The 16,482-nt window shown below is 40.4% G+C and overlaps 2 protein-coding genes across 6 annotated transcripts in view; one reads left to right on the plus strand and one right to left on the minus strand.

Moving 5' to 3' along the window:
- The window catches only part of Cad87A (cadherin 87A), a 62,333-nt gene that overhangs the window by 32,393 nt on the left and 13,458 nt on the right, over positions 1 to 16,482 (minus strand). For all 3 annotated transcript variants that reach the window (XM_017168056.3, XM_017168055.3, XM_017168058.3), the window contains exon 3: positions 15,815 to 15,833. The gene's annotated coding sequence lies outside the window, so the exon portion shown is untranslated. The remainder of the gene's footprint in view (positions 1 to 15,814; positions 15,834 to 16,482) is intronic.
- On the plus strand, positions 9,582 to 12,375 carry LOC108075553 (uncharacterized). 3 transcript variants are annotated; one of them, XM_070287357.1, is made up of 3 exons: positions 9,582 to 10,022; positions 10,115 to 10,336; positions 10,395 to 12,375. In XM_070287357.1, the coding sequence occupies exons 2-3, from the start codon at positions 10,314 to 10,316 to the stop codon at positions 11,653 to 11,655; spliced, it is 1,284 nt and encodes a 427-aa protein (XP_070143458.1). In that variant the 5' UTR covers positions 9,582 to 10,022; positions 10,115 to 10,313; the 3' UTR covers positions 11,656 to 12,375. The 3 variants fall into 3 exon arrangements, with proteins under 3 accessions (XP_070143458.1, XP_017023548.1, XP_070143457.1); XM_070287356.1 differs by having other exon boundaries at positions 9,590 to 9,680; positions 9,779 to 10,336; positions 10,395 to 12,373; XM_017168059.3 differs by having other exon boundaries at positions 9,582 to 10,336; positions 10,395 to 12,371.

The raw sequence follows: 16,482 nt of genomic DNA on the forward strand, positions 1-16,482 counted from the left end.
ATTTTAGCATTGCAGATTTAATTTCGTCAAAGTGGAAAAGTCAACCGAAAGGTCGCTGCCGACAGACTACACGCACCAATGAGTGCCACACCAAAACACTCCCGGGTCCGGAGACCGGAGTCCCCAACATCCTCAACCTCATCCACAATCCCCAAAAGCGACCCTGTAAGCATGTGACCCACAGATGGCAAAAGGACGACCATGGAGAGCAACAACAACTACCACGACAAGGGCCAACATATGGCAAAGTAGAAGCAATCTGAAAAGTCGCTGAGGGTTGGTTTTTAAATTTATACAAATTAAAGAAGAAAATCTGATTATATATAAAGTGTTTCAAGTACGTTTTTCCCTACAAAAAGTACAAATTAACATACATAAAATCTTGTTCTTAGAATCTGCTACAACATCAGAAATAGGTACCAAACTTTACAAATGTTTCTTAGGGTAAAATTACTTTTTGGGTAAAAACAAAAGGTTCACCTAATCCCTTGTTATCACAGGACTTGCTAAGAAAATCACCGTCTCTCCTTTGCCTGTGTCACCCTTGATTAGCTCCATAGATAGCGTCTCGTAGTTGTCGATTAACCCTCGCCTCAGACCCAAACTTGAATACTAATGACGTTTGCTATCTGTTCATTTGTCTTTGCTGTTTTCCATTTCATTTTTTTTCTCTTCATTTTTATACCCTTGCAGGGTATTATAATTTCAGTCAGAAGTTTGCAACGCAGTGAAGGAGACGTTTCCGACCCTATAAAGTATATATATTCTTGATCAGCATCAACAGCCGAGTCGATCTAGCCATGTCCGTCTGTCCGTCTGTCTGTCTGTCCGTCTGTCCGTCTGTCTGTCTGTCCGTCTGTCCGTCTGTCTGTCTGTCTGTTTCTACGCAAACTAGTCCCTCAGTTTTAAAGCTATCTGAATGAAACTTTGCATATAGTCTTCTATATGCTCTCACTGCTATATATGTCGGAACGGGCCGGATCGGACGACTATATCATATAGCTGCCATACAAATGTTTGATAAATTTTTAGAAAAAAAAGTATAACTTGGCTGTTTTTCAATATTTTTGCATCATTTTTGAGATATAGCCATTTTATATTATTCCAGAATTTTGGTAAAAATTTTATGAAAATCGGACGACTATATGATATAGCTGCCATAGGAACGATCGAGAAATTAATAGAAATAAAATTATAGCTTCGTTGTTTTTCAACGCATTTTTATTTACTCTGAGATATACGTTTTTTTTATTATTCTAGAATTTTGGTATAAATTTCATAAAAATCGGACAACTATATCTTATAGCTGCCATAGAAGCGATCGGTAAATGTATAAAATATATAAAGCTGAGAATGTAAAACTGTAACTGTCAAACTGTAAACATAATAAGTATAGGTAAAATGTAATGAAACTCTGTTTTGTGAGTGTTTTCAGCATTTAAATCTATAAAATAAACATCAAAACCAATCTGCAAGGGTATACAAACTTCGGCGTGCCGAAGTTAGCTTCCTTTCTTGTTTTTTTTGCGTACGTTCTGAGCTTGTCAAAGGGTTAAGGCTCAGAAGAAAGGGAAGGCAAGTTAACGCTGCTGACTCGCTCTAACAAACCGTACTCGACACGTTCCACTTGGCTGGGTCAATATGCTGGCGGATTTGCTGTGCCCTGTAATTAAACACTTTTCCCGGGCAAACGAAGAAGGAGGGGGGGAGGACTGGTGAGAATCTCTTGATGATGAGGTAAAGGTGAACGGCTGACTTGGCTTGGCTAGGTTTCCTCTTACACACACCGCCAATCCCTGTGGCCATCTCCTCTGCCTAACAGTTTATTCCCCGAAGTTAATGAGAATCTCAGGCCGGGCACCACCTGAGTTCATTCCTCTTCACATCGGATCGAGCGATTCCGAACGCTTTAAAGAGCCAATTAGCCGCCTAACGTTTATTCCGACCCACAAAACGGAGCTACCAATTTTCCTGTCATTCCCATTTAATTGACAACTGTTGGCTTTCGGCCTAATTGATGACTTGATGCTTCATCTAACTCCCAACACACTCGCACTAGCACTAGCACTCTCGCATCGTTTGTTTCGTTTCGTTTTATTTTGCTGGAGCCTGTTAAACAAATAAATAAATCAAGATATAAGCAAAGAAGCACTCGAGCTCCCAAATGGATTCGAAATAGTTGCAGTCCATCCGTGAAGTTGTTGACTTGGATCGGTCATAAAGTGAAGATTCCTCTCGGCAAGTTGAGTACTCGAGGACCTCTGGTGTGGGCAGTGCATAAATTTTATAAATACATTTTCAACAGCACATCAGTCATGGCCAGTCCGAAACAGGACCGAACTGCAGGCATGTAGTACCCATTAAATGTGGGGAATCAAGGGCATAGGCAACTTGTTGGGAAGGTACGAAAAAATATGGTAAAAATACGATTTCAGTAATGTTCTTAATTCAAATTATATAACAGTTCTTATTTCAAAAAGAATACGAAAAAGAAATAATTGCACAGAAAACTTTAGTAAATATAACCAAAATAATACCCTTTCCTCTTACACTTTTTGTTTTTCAGTTAGCTTTTCAATTTACAATATGGTTTCGCAGAAAGAGAATACTTTTTATTCACACTTTCCTTTCTTTCGGCTGGGAGAGCGAACAATGAATTCATACAACAGACGTAATCTCTGGCATTTTTCGGACATCATATCGCCGCCATTGGACCCACATGGTGCACATCTGAATCAGCATCAGCATCAATGTCAGTGGAGGGATGCAGCAAATGCATTTTGAATATTTATGAAACATGTCCGGCCGACACCGACATCGAATGCGTGCAGTCATTATTCAAAATAATCGGGCTAACGTGCTCTCATGTCTTGAGGACAGCCAATTCATGAATATGGAAACGAGCATATTACGTAAACGCCTCCTGGGCGGCTTAATAACAAAGTGTCAAAATGTCCCAAGCCTGACCTATCATCATTCCTGCCAGCTTGCATTGTTGGCAACTTTTGTGCTGGCCCTTTTTCAGTCTCGGCATTTTCAGTTTATCCAATTTATTAGAAAACTATTTGCTGCTGGCCCAGGACATCGGAACGTGGACATTGCAAAGTTGTTGGGATTGCGGAAATCGAAAATTGTTGAAGCAAACAATTATTGACGAGTATGCTATTTCATGTGGAACAGGATATCAATTTTAAAACAAAATCTTGTTTAACTGTATTTGTTTACTAAACTCACGTTTAAGCTAGTTCCAAATTTTTGTTTATTAAATACAAGTTTTTATGTTCTAAATAAATCCTGAAAAAAAATTATTAATAATTTCGCTCCAGTTAACAATGAAATATTCGATTCTAAAACAATTTATTTTAAAGCTAAAAACAAACCAATTGACAGGATTATTGAAAAATGATGATGATGGCACATTTCCAATTTACATTGGACAGCATGTCTTTCAATTAGATGCTTGCCATAGATTTCATAATAATAGATTTGGCATTCCGGATTTTTCATTTACCGTATTTTTTGAACCATCGAACAATAGATTTGTGGAGTAAATCAATAAATGCATTTGACAGGAATTCGAGTGGGACGACAGGAAGCAACAACAATAAATGAACTATGGCACCCAGGATCTATACCATCCGCACAGCCCTCTCATCACTCAATTCCCCGTGTCCACTTCTGTCCCGAAACAAACTAATTCAATCTTTGCCGCTTGTCCACGTTTATCACTGGATTCTTTTTTATTTGTAGTTGATTTTTTTTTTTTTTTGACACCCTTTAACCCATTCCTCCCTACGGCCCTGTCAATGTTTTACAGCCAAACGAGAGAGAACAGTCCATTTGTGTGAATTGCATTTTTATTTGTATAGAATTTTCATAGCGAGCCCCCCCAAAGCTTCTACTGGCATTCACACATGTCCCTGTCTTCTGCCAGGATATTCGACTTTCAGCCGGGGTTGCGGAAATCTGGCTAGAGAATGGAACAGGGGAGAGGGGGCAAGGGCATGGGGCGTTGTCTCGTGTTGCTTTGACAGTTTTTTGGCAAACTGCCAGACGGCCCAGCGAGCCACTGGCAATGGAGTGCACTCATCGGAAAAAAAAGAGGAAAGTCGGTGGGAAGTCTTTCATATTCAAGATATCCTCTAATTAAAAAATCGGATTTTATAAATGAAAATAAATTTTATAAAATATATTTTCTTTATTGTTATAAAACTCTCTAATTGAACTATTAGGCTTCCGGTCATTTCAGCACTTTGATGATTTGAAATCCCACATCACATTTAATTAACTAAAAACGAATTTCCATTTAGCAAATGCCAATCATCTATTACAAAACATAAATCAGTTGTCAATTATGAAAATTATATGCTCTGGTAAGCCTCTTTTGTTTTGCCATGAAAATATAATATTTTTCCACTTTTTACCACTCTCAATTAAATTTACGAATTAAATAAAACAATGTCATACAATATTTACAGGATAGAACAAAAGAGAATACTAAAGGATCCAATGGATAGTGAGAGTGGACAGGGACTGGGATATAGGTAAAAACAGAGATAAAGCGAAGAATGCGTGCGGAAAATTTAGCACGCTCTACGTGCCATGGCGACAAATAAAAAATTGAAGTAAATTTGGCAACTGGCAAGAGGAGAGTCGTTAGGCAGAGGTGCCGGAATGAGGGGAATCCCCGGCGTCAGCGCCCTTCTACCAACCCAACCAGCCCTTCGATACACAATGAAGCCGCTCAAACCAAAGCCGCCCCAAACTCAAGTTCAGCAGTGCGGCAATGCAGCTAAAAGGACAGACAGGCTGACAACGAGTCCTGCAGACATCCTGTCGCCAGACTTTCGCCGTTTTTTTCTTCTTCTGTATATTCATTCAGATGCAGTTTAGGCCATTAGCGCTCGTGTTCTTCGATTGCGAGAACACAAGAAAGCAATTGGGATTGCGGTGCATATCCAAGGGCTTGGTCAACTCCAAACGGACATGCGACTATTTTAAAAATCCAATTCGAGGCACGGATCTCAGGGACAGAAAAATTAAGCGCAATGTAGAGCTCAATTTTCATTAAGACGGGATTTTTAAAGGTCAGCTCTACTAGGGTTTAAATTATTAATAGTTTTAGTTGTACAATATTTAAATAAATAATACACAATACTATTTCCGTGCACTTATTTGCTATATATTTTAAAAGTTCCCACAACTGATGGCCCAATGATTTAAGGCTTAAAGCCAGCCAGACTGGCAGCAGCGACAACGCGGCGCATACGCAACGTTGGCCAACAACGACGAAGGCAACAATCGCCCAACGAGTCTAATGAATGCCCAACTATGGCCAGCTGGGCCAGCACAGCCAACCAACTAACCTGGCCCCAACCGAAGCAGGAGAAAATATACATTATGGTGGCTGGGAAAGCGTGGCCAGAGCAACTTATTAATATGCAGAGCAGCCAGCAGGTGTCTTTGCTACCGTTTTATGCCACAATTTGCGCCACGTGCGGCAGCTACTGCTGCTGCTGACAAGGCTTTAATAATGCTGCCACTCGGCTGCGTTCGCTTGGCTTGGCCAAAACGATTTCTTTGCTCAGCTGCAGCTCGAAATTAACAATTCGTAGCTCATTTTTCTGCCAGCAGGATGGCCGCAAAGAACGCAGGAAGGGATGGACCTCTTGCAGCGACAATTAGTTGAGTTATTGGCAGCAAGTTGGTCCAGTGTTATTCCCACCCACCAGAAAACTTTGGCCCAGACCGAGTAATTTTGTTACCTGGCAAACAGCAATCACAGGAGCAACACCCAGAGAGAAAATTGGCTAACTTAAAGGTAAAATATGGTTTTTACATGACTTTTAAAAGATATTCGGTTAACATTAGATTTATTCTAAGAGGCATAGTTAATTTTTTTTTAATACTAACTTAATTTTAGTTGATTCTGTTCAGAGTAGTTCAACATCAATATTTCAGGACAATACTTTAGAGTGTAATTCGTATTTAAAAATATCACTTAAAATAGTAAACATAATTTTAACAAATAAAAATCTCTCGAAAGTATATATCAACTATTTAGCGTGGGTGTATACTGGACTGGACTATGTCCTACCACCCACATGTGGGATGTTGATCGGCTTGTTAGCTGTTCATGGCGTACTGCTCTTCAGGCAAAACCCTACCCACTTCTATCTCCGGACATAGTTGGGCCAAAGGATTCAAGGCGGCTCCTGTCAACGCATAGTTGAAGGCCAGGACAATGGCAGCAGGTGCAGAAACAGGAGCAGGAGATTTCAGCCAGCAACCACATCCACCTACGGACGGATGCTCATATGCTACCAGTTCCTCTGGCAGGTCGGCATACCTGGCCGCAGGCCAACTGCATAGTGGACTCGACTCTTCTGGTCGGTCAGTCAGCTGGCACAAGGGCCAGTAGCATGTCATAGTTGCAGAAGGAGGAGGGGGAGTTGTTGGACCAGGAACAGTAGCATCACAGACAGAAGATGAGCACTAAGCAAAAGTAGCAGTATTACGGGCAAAATCGAGGCGGGGGCGGAGGAGTTGCAATCCCAGCAATCCACAAATTGACTGCTGAACATGTCAAGTGATTGAAGCCTTCCTCGTTCTCTTCTCGACCATGTTTCGTCCACAGCAGGATGAGAAGGCCAATTGAATAAGTGGTACCAATAAGCCAGCTCATACGATTTGGATTGCCTGAAATCGGATTTCCGTTTTATGTATGCCTTTTTGATTAAGTTCCCAGATACAAGGAATTAGATTCTCTTTATCCTATATTCAAATTACATTAATATTAAATCTTTTTAAAGCTGATTATATATATATATATATATTTCTTATTTTTTTTACAAGTGTAGTGACTGTAATATTTTATTTTTTAATTGAAGAATAAATCGAATACATCATACAAAAAGTTGCTACATTTTCAGGCAACCAATTGTTTTCCAATTAAGTTGAAAGGCAACAGCTTAACTGGATTTAGGGAAACAAAAAATATCGCATTGCTTCTTCTTTTATTTGTCAACATTTCCGATGACATTTTCATTAGGCTTTCCTTGTTATGGCCTCTGTGTGCGTATATGTAACGCAGTTAGATGAGCAACTTATTGCACATACGCCGTGGTGGACCCATCCTGGGCATTCCCACGATTCGTTTTTCCGCTTTTTTTCTGCTGCCCTTTTTCGGTAGTCACGGTTGTGTCTGACATTTCTTGCTACCGCCTCTGTTTTTTTCTATTTGTTGTAGCAAAGGGGGAATTCAACTCTGACTGCGACTGTAACCTGCACCGTTTGCCAGCAGTGGCAGAAGAGGAAGCTATAAACCTGCTCAATGCACAAGGCTTCGCAGCGAGGAAAATGTCAACGAAAGCTACAAAAATGCAAAATACATTGGCAAAAAAAAACCAAACAGAAAAAGAGATGTAAAAACGAGCACAAAAAATGTCAAGCGGGGGGAAATGTAGAGAAGAATTCACGCCAAATGAAATCTGCAACGAGTCTGACGCATTTAGCTGTCAGTTTGTCTTAGCGACTTGGTCGTGGGATATGCCGTCGTCATGTCTCATTGTGCTCCTCCAATTCCGATTTCGGTGAAAAGGAGTAGCCAAGGATCCTCGTGACGGCAACGGCAGGAGAGGACGGATGCGGATGGTTATCCAACCAAACCGGGGCGAACCAAAACTGAAGCGAAGCAAAACGCAATGCGCGTAAAATAAACAAATTTCCGCAGACGACACTCAACTATGCAAACAGTAATTGGAGCAGGCAGCGGGCGGGAGGCGGTTCAACTCGAAGAGTTTCAGATGCTGGCTGGCGCTCAGGTAAAACCTGTAGCCAAAACCAAAAACTGAAACTGAAATTCAACGAAATAAAACAACAGCAATGGAGACAAGCAGGAAGCATATCATTTAAGGGTCGTGGCAAACGTGCAATATCCTGTAAATTGCTATGATATCTATAATAAACAAAGTGAAAAAGTAAAAAAAAAAAACATATACTTTGGTTACTTAAAAAATTAAAAGAAATACATATATTTTTTAGAAACTACATTTATTTAGGCAAAATATAAAATATGAATAATAGCATTTCACCCCAGCTTTTAACCTTTACAGGGTATGCATAGAGCTACCGTAATTCAACGCTAACGAAGGTGGGCGCCTGGGATGGCGGTAGAAGGTCGCTAGGATTCACAGGATTCGCGCGGGATTCACATAACGCAAGACAGTTGGCGGTACAGAGGAAGACCTCCTGCGGGAGTGGAGGCGATTGTGGGCGGCAGAGAGAAATGTTCTTGCAAATGCAATATTGTTATGCTGTAATGGTATAAAATGTATGCATATGTTTTACACAGGCTACAGGATGCTGCAAACGAGACATGACCGGCGGAGGGGGCAACCGGAAGTAAGGAGATCAGAGGAAGGCAGGAAGTCGTTGCTTTGCTGCATCTGTATGCGGAAAATTAAAGAAAACAACAGCCCGAAAATCGCAGGCGGTAAACATTCCGGCAAAAAGAGAACAAAGCGAATGGGTGGAAAAAAACGGGAATAAAAATTGAATGAGAAACAGAATTCCCATTTTGTCTCTGGCTGCGAAATAGATCCGGTTACTTGTGCTGGGTCTCTGATTCCTCAGGAATGAAGGATACTCCTATCGCTATCTCTCCTTTCGCTAAAAGTCGCAAGGCACTCCAGGATACCTTGTTAAAGATACATAATAGACTTCAGGCCTTGGAAATACGGGATTACAGGAGGATAAATGCTAACAAGAAAACAAGCCAAACCAATATTATGGGGATATGACACTACCTAGTTGCTTTTTTAATTTGTGTATGATTATTATTATCCTCATAAGCAAAATAATAAGAAATAAATAATATTTTTATTTTTTATGTTTTATCTATTATATATATCCCATTAATATAGGATTAAATGAGCTAAAACAAGTGGTCTTTGGAATAAAATAATCAAGCAATCCTCACTAAATAAATGCAACAATGTAATGTCCTTTGGTAAACTTAACCTGGCTAATTACTACCAAACAGATTTTTATCCCCAGGTGGAGAGCTATTCGTTAGCCTTATCATACAAATTGGTGTAGAATGGCAAAGATGGCGAGAGTAAATAAGAGAGAGAGGAGAACTTCAAAATCTAATCAAGTTAGTCTAATTAAAACGCCTGAAAACAAACTCAATCACTGAACGCTTCTCGAGGGCCTCATTATTTAGACGTTGTTTGGGCATTTTTGTTTTTCCTTTTTATTGTACATATTTGCTTTTCCTTTTTTTTTTTTTTTTTTTTTTTTTTGGCAAACGCAAACAAAGCCGACTGTTGGGAAAAGGGCTAAAAGTGGCCAAGGAAAGGGAAACTGTAAACTATGCTAATAGGCAAATAACCAATTGTGAAAACAGAAAGAACCAAAACAAAGTTGGTTTAAACAGGAAGGATGTAGTTAACAATTGGTCAGATTGCGGCGGTTTATATTATGTGTGAGTTCCACTTCATTTTCATTGAAATATAATATACGTTAATTGCAATACAATTAAGATTGTCAGACTTTTTTATCAAAGTAAGCTGGACTAACTTGTTTCACTTGTCTTAGAAATTAAAAGAGAATACAGATTTCTCTTATAAAATCTCAATATCACAAGAACCTCTTAAATAAGAATGAAGAAGTCTTGGGTAAAATATGCTTCAATGTGTCTCAACATCCTTCTACTGAGCTGTATTTTGCTTGTCCTGTATGTTGAACCACCTGAACCAACCCCCGTTGAAATCAGACCACGGAAACCACCGGAGATCATGTCGAATATAAATAGTAAGGGTCTTCTGGTAAACACCTCCCAATGTAAAATGCCTGCCATGGATCCCCTGTCGCCCACCGCACAGTACTTTATGAAGGCCTTGCCGTCTTATTCGTGCTACTTGACCCAACTATTAAAGCCCAGAACAATCAGAGGTAGAAACTTCCTGTACCTGGCCCTTAGCAAAAATAAGCTTTGGAAGTATTACGGAATTCGAAGAGTAAGCGAAATCTTTTGCGTTTACACCGTCTTGGAGAGGATCGATGACTTTAATAATCGATACGTGGCACAAACCGTTTTTGGTTTTACCAGGTTGCGCAAATATCAGGAGATCGAGCCAAGTAATGCAACACTGCGGGTCTGGTGCTGGCGAGACCGTGGTCGTCTACTCTTCCTTGATGTATTTATATTCCTGCCAGAACCAATACCTCCAAGGAAAGGAGAAAAGGTGAGACTGGAACACTTGAAGCGTCTCTCTGTCTTGATTCTGGGCATCGATTCCATTTCCCACATGCACTACCGAAGATATTTTAGGTAAGCAAACTTTACAATTTAATTTAAAAAAACATATATTTTCTTCATTAATTTACAGTAAAACAATGAACTTTGTGGACAAGTTTCCACACACGGAGATGTGGGGCTATAACCGTGTTGGTGAAAATTCTTACCCGAATGTTCTGCCACTGCTTAGCGGTCAAAATGATACTATACTGAATGGTCCTACCGGATGCTATGGTGCAAGCAACCCTAAATGCTTCGACCGGTGTTACCTTCTTTTTGACTTCTTTAAGGCAGCCGGATATGTCACTATGTTCGGCGAGGACTCAGCCTTAGCTGGCACCTTTGTATATAACCTAAGTGGCTTTCAACGCCAGCCAACTGACTTTTACCTGCGCCCCGCCATGTACGAGATCGACCAAGAAACTAACTACCCTGCTCAGGGTGCCAGCTACATTTCGTGCACGGCTGGTCGATCATATTCCCAAGTTCTGGACGACTTCAAGCACCGCCTTCTGCCGCATATGGAGGCACGGAGTCAAGACACTGGATTCTTTGGCTTCTTCTGGCAATCGCACGGCGTCCACGACTATTTTTGGTATGCCCAAGTCGCAGATGTGGCTTACGAAGCCTACCTAAAAGAACTGCAAAGACACCAACTTTTTAGGAACACTTTTGTACTGCTCATGTCCGATCATGGGCTGCGATTTGGTCCGTTCACTGATACGTTTCAGGGCATGAGGGAAATATCGCTGCCGACGGTGATCGCCATTTATCCGAGGTGGATGGTCAGGCGATTTCCACTGGCGATTAAAAATCTAAAGACCAACGCCCACCGACTGATGACCACGCACGACTTGCACGAGACACTGAAGGACTTGGCAAATTTGGAGAACCTAAATGACGAGCACATTCGCAGCCGGACTTGGCAACTAAGAAATGATCGTAATGTTTCCCTATTTCTACCAATTCCAGAAGAGCGTAGCTGCAGCTCTGCCGAAATTCCGGAGCACTACTGTCAGTGCTATAACTACGTGAAGATTCCATTCAATTTGGATATTGTTCAGCGTGCTGCAAGATTTGTCGTGGACAGCATCAACGAGCTGCTGGTTGCCTATCCCAAGTGCCAGCGATTGCAACTGAGCCATGTTGAGGATGCCTACAAGCGGGACCCCAAGCAGACTGTCACAGTAAGGCTGGTGACCGAACCAGGAGGAGGTCATTACGATGCCACGGTTCATCATGATCATAACATCAGTACACTTCAGGGCAGAATCACACGAACGGATCAATACAAGGAACAGTCCTTGTGCATCGAGAAATCAATAATCCAGCAATATTGCTACTGTTTGTAGACCAAACTTTCGTAAGATGCATTATTATTAATTATATTATATGAGGAAGAATATGAGAACTTGTCAATTAGGGCAATAAATTACTGCAAGTCCTGAGAACCTGCTGGAAAACAGGAAAAACTGAAAAAAGAGACAAAAAGTGGCACTGCTAAGGGAACCACGCAGAACCAAAGTAGCCTGGCATTAGGATAAATGACTAGCAAATGTGTTTAGATTTCTCTTAATTTCATTCACCACACATAAACACACCCGAGCACTTAACCAAAGCTGTTTTTGCACTAGACTGTCAACAGATGGCAACGAGGCAGAAGGAGAGAGGCTGTGGGGAGGTGGAGACAGTGCGAGGAGTGTGCGACTGGCACACATATGGCGGGCATAAACATTTGTCGTCGCTGTGCTGTAATTAATAATAATTTGCATTCACAGTTTGCAGTTCAGCGCCCCGTGCGAGATTTCATTTTAATTAAATTATGTGCAGCCTTGTCGGGGCGGAGGCGCGGGTGTCCAGGCGTCTGTTTGTGTGTGCATGCGGTGTCTACTCGGCGGTTAAGGAGGCGTGGCGAATAATGCCAACTACAAGATAAAGCCTGACAGTAAGGGGCGGTGGGCGGATGGCCCTTACTGGCAACATGCAGCATGCATAAATTATTACCGCTATCTGCTGTCATTTAAGGGTTCGCCTTAGTTTAGTTAAATACAACTATGTGTGTGTGTGTGTGCCTCCTGCAGCACACAATAATGGCAATAATACCGTAGCCAACAACAATAGCAATATTATCAGCTGTTGCCATACCTAGCAGTCAAGTGGTGGCAAAAGTAAGTGCATAGCAACCTGCATGAGTGACGGCATAATATGTATCTTTTCTATTATATATTTAAGCCAAAGTTGTTCGTTAAGCTTTTAAGCCTTTATTTATACATTATGCCACTAACAAACTTTTAATAACATTTAAAATTGTGCACGCTTAATAAAACATAATTTCCTTGAATTGAAATCAAGTTTGAATTTGATCAAGTTAATATATTAACAAGAAAGGAAGCTAACTTCGGCACACCGAAGTTTGTATACCCTTGCAGATTGGTTTTGATATTTATATTATAAATTTAAATGCTTAAAACACACACAAAACAGAGTTTCATTACATTTTACCTAGACTTATTATGTTTACAGTTTGACGGTTACAGTTTTACATTCCCAGCTTTACATTTTCTCTACATCTACCGATCGCTTCTATGGCAGCTATATGATATAGTTGTCCGATTTTTATGAAATTTATACCATAATTCTAGAATAATAAAAAAAGCTTATATCTCAGAGTAGATAAACATACGTTGGAAAACAACGAAGCTATAATTTTTTTCCTATTTATTTCTCGATCGTTCCTATGGCAGCTATATCATATAGTCGTCCGATTTTCATAAAATTTTTACCAAAATTCTATAATAATATAGAATGGCCATATCTAAAAAATTGTGCAAAAATGTTGAAAAACAGAAAAGTTATAATTTTTTTTCTACAAATATATCGAACATTTGTATGGCAGCTATATGATATAGTCGTCCGATCCGGCCCGTTCCGACATATATAGCAGTGAGAGTATATAGAAGACTATATGCAAAGTTTCATTCAGATAGCTTTAAAACTGAGGGACTAGTTTGCGTAGAAACGGACAGACGGACAGACGGACAGACGGACAGACGGACATGGCTAGATCGACTCGGCTGTTGATGCTGATCAAGAATATATATACTTTATAGGGTCGGAAACGTCTCCTTCACTGCGTTGCAAACTTCTGACTGAAATTATAATACCCTGCAAGGGTATAAATATAGTTGAATGTCACAGTCAAGTTGTCTTATAAATTGCCACACTTTCAACTCTTCCATTCATCTCCGCTTTATAGTGCAACATGTCGCATACTTAATATCACGCATACGACCCGTTGACGCTTGTTACATCACTAAGCACAAACTTCATTTTGGAGAACAGATGACCCTGGTGCCATGCCATGAAGTGGCAGGGATGTGAAAAGGACCCAAAACAGAGCGGGTTAGCGAGTTCGAGGGAAGCTGGGAGCCGTGGCAAATGCCATTAAGAGCTTTTGACCAGAACGCGCCGTAAATCAAGTCACTTTAATTCAATAACAAGTTCCCCAGAGTGGCCCATAGGTTCCACTAAACCACCCCAAAAACCACCCGCTCCCGACATTTCCCCCGTTGAGTTTGGAGCAATGTGCAGATGTTGCCATTTGGTTTCGGGCCCGGGCCGTGGACATTGATTTCGTTTATCTGCGATGCCAAATTATTCATTTGGACCCACAGCAGACACAGAAATCGAGATATATATATAGTGACAGAGAGAGAGGGATAGAGCGAGAGAGAACCATAGAAGCAATATTGGTTAGCCCCAACCATTTTGCTGGCCAAGTAATTTGGCACAATTTGATTTCGAGTTTGGCCCAAAACAATGGAGCCAAACTTCGGCTGCCTTTTGGCATTTCGAATTGTCTTCGACGTAATTCAAATGTTTTTCTTTGAGGCTTTTGCTGCTGCTGGTAATGGTGGTGCTGTTGTTGCCATTTAATTTCCATTTGGTCTAAAAGCCTATTCAACCTTGAACAAGTTTACACAATGCTAAATAAATTAGACAACAAAAACTTTCAAACTCTGCTCAAGTGTCAAGCAATTGTTGAATTTATGCTTTGCATTTTCCTACCCCCTCTTAGATTTATTTGCTATGCAAATCTAAAGCACAATTAATAGCAATTATGGATCATTGAAAGTGGGAGGTGGGAGAGATAGACTGGGAAAAGAAGACGGGAAGGAAGGTCGGAGACAAATGTCGTACTTATTTGAGCATTTTCCTGCATAATTATTGTTATTTATTGTTCAAGTATTTCTTACTTACTTCCCAATTGAGATTTATTACGGCAAAAGATGTTTTGTCATCCTCTTCCTTTTGAACAAAATTGAATAAATCATAAGGTTGTCAATTCATTCGAGTAATTTTGAGAGGCTGAATATTGATTAGATTGATGAAAAGTTCTCCTTTTGATAAGTACATGTGTTTGATTTGCCTGATTTGATATGATGGAATTTTAAATGTGATGTGCAAATTTGTATATTTCATTTTTAAATGAGATGTAAACTGGTATTTGCTTTACGCTTCACAAATCTTTAGCTCTCTCTCTCTCGTATTTTATATTCAGCAATAAGTCTTACTGATTATATGTAAATATTTTATTCAATTATGTTTTCACCAGTAAATTTTAAATGCAATTCTGGACGCCACGATGGCTGCCTTCAGTGGACTGTATGTTGACCAATTGTGGTCAACACAGGCACACTTGACTTCTCAGCTGAGAAACACACACACTCCCACTCACACACACACGGGGATTATGATTAAGGCAACCGCAGCAGCTGTAGCTACTAGCTACTACTACCCCAGTGGAAGCCACGAAAAGGACGCTCTGCTCACATCTCCAACAGATTCAGCCACAATGGTTTTGGCTAATCGCACTGTCATTGCGTTGACCACATTTCGTTTATTTGCCGCATTGCATTAAATGGCCAAAAACAGCGGGTGGTAAACGGGCCCGAATGCCGGGTGTTGGTATGTCAGAGCGCTAAGAATGCAGCTGCCGCAGGGTCGGGCTCTGTTCTAATGCATTTTCCATCGCATATTTCATTATCAATTTGCATTGAAATCAATTTTGGGGCGCATTCAAATTATACGCGGTGAGCGATGAGAGCAATTTGGCCAATAGCCGAGAACCAATCGCATTTAGACGGTTTGCATAGTGTGTGGGCATCATTCGACCCAAACTAAACATATCGAAACAATGTTTGGCCTCTACATTGGCCTGCCTGAACTTCGGATGCATTTTAACTGATTAGATTGATCAAATGTTGGCCACTGCGAGGGGAGCGAGGTCAATCTGAGCACGGTGGTGACTGCAAAACTGGGCTCGGCCACAGACCAGTTTCGTATTTTGAATGGAAAACTATCTGGCACTGAGTGATTGGAAGCGGGAAAGGGGGATTAATTTGTGATATGCAGAGTTGAATATGCTAAATACCATTAGATAAACTATTTTGGTATCGAATTGTATTAACAGTAAAATATATTTATTTGATTTAAATAATTCTGACTTACAGTTGGATATAATGAGGATCTGCAATAGAAGATAAGAGTTTATAATTAGGACATTTGCATATATGTAAATAAGGTTTATATTTATGTATAATATTCAATATAAAAAAATAAGAACATCTTAAATAGTTTAACAAATTTACCTTTATGTGCAGATTTAAACCAAAATAAATTATTCATCTTGCGGTAATGGAACCAACTCATTCGATTCCAGCCAAGCTCTTAAGATTAAATGACCTAATCGAAAAGCCCGCCTGAAAATGCCTCCTGCCCCTGCCTCAGTTACCTACTTATGTCCATCCTACCCACATGTGCGACACTCAACACCACCCCAAATACCATACACACTCAAATCTGAGTATACTAAGTATACTATACACACCCACAATGGGCAAAATCTATAAACTATTGAATTGCAAATTGCGTATAAAGTCAAAAGAAAATTTTTGCAATGTAAATTAACAGCCAACGAAGAGCAGGAGGAGTCAGAAATCAGAAATCGGGAAAAAGAGAGCACAAAATTGGAGGAGGAGGAGTGTAAGAACAACGAGAATGGGAAGACCACAGTCATTTGATAACGGCCCACACCCCCCATAGAGCTTTCGTTGGAGAATTGTGCTATGAAATAATCCGCAACGACAAATATGCGCGCTGTTTTATGTATGTACGAG

Source organism: Drosophila kikkawai, chromosome 3R, assembly GCF_030179895.1.
Source record: "Drosophila kikkawai strain 14028-0561.14 chromosome 3R, DkikHiC1v2, whole genome shotgun sequence".
Lineage (NCBI taxonomy): Eukaryota > Metazoa > Arthropoda > Insecta > Diptera > Drosophilidae > Drosophila > Drosophila kikkawai.

Coding starts and splice junctions, on each gene's coding strand:
- LOC108075553 (XM_017168059.3), top strand. CDS start 9,666: ATGAAGAAGTCTTGGGTAAAATATGCTTCAATGTGTCTCAACATCCTT. Junction 10,337..10,394: donor CACTACCGAAGATATTTTAG/GTAAGCAAACTT, acceptor ATTAATTTACAG/TAAAACAATGAACTTTGTGG.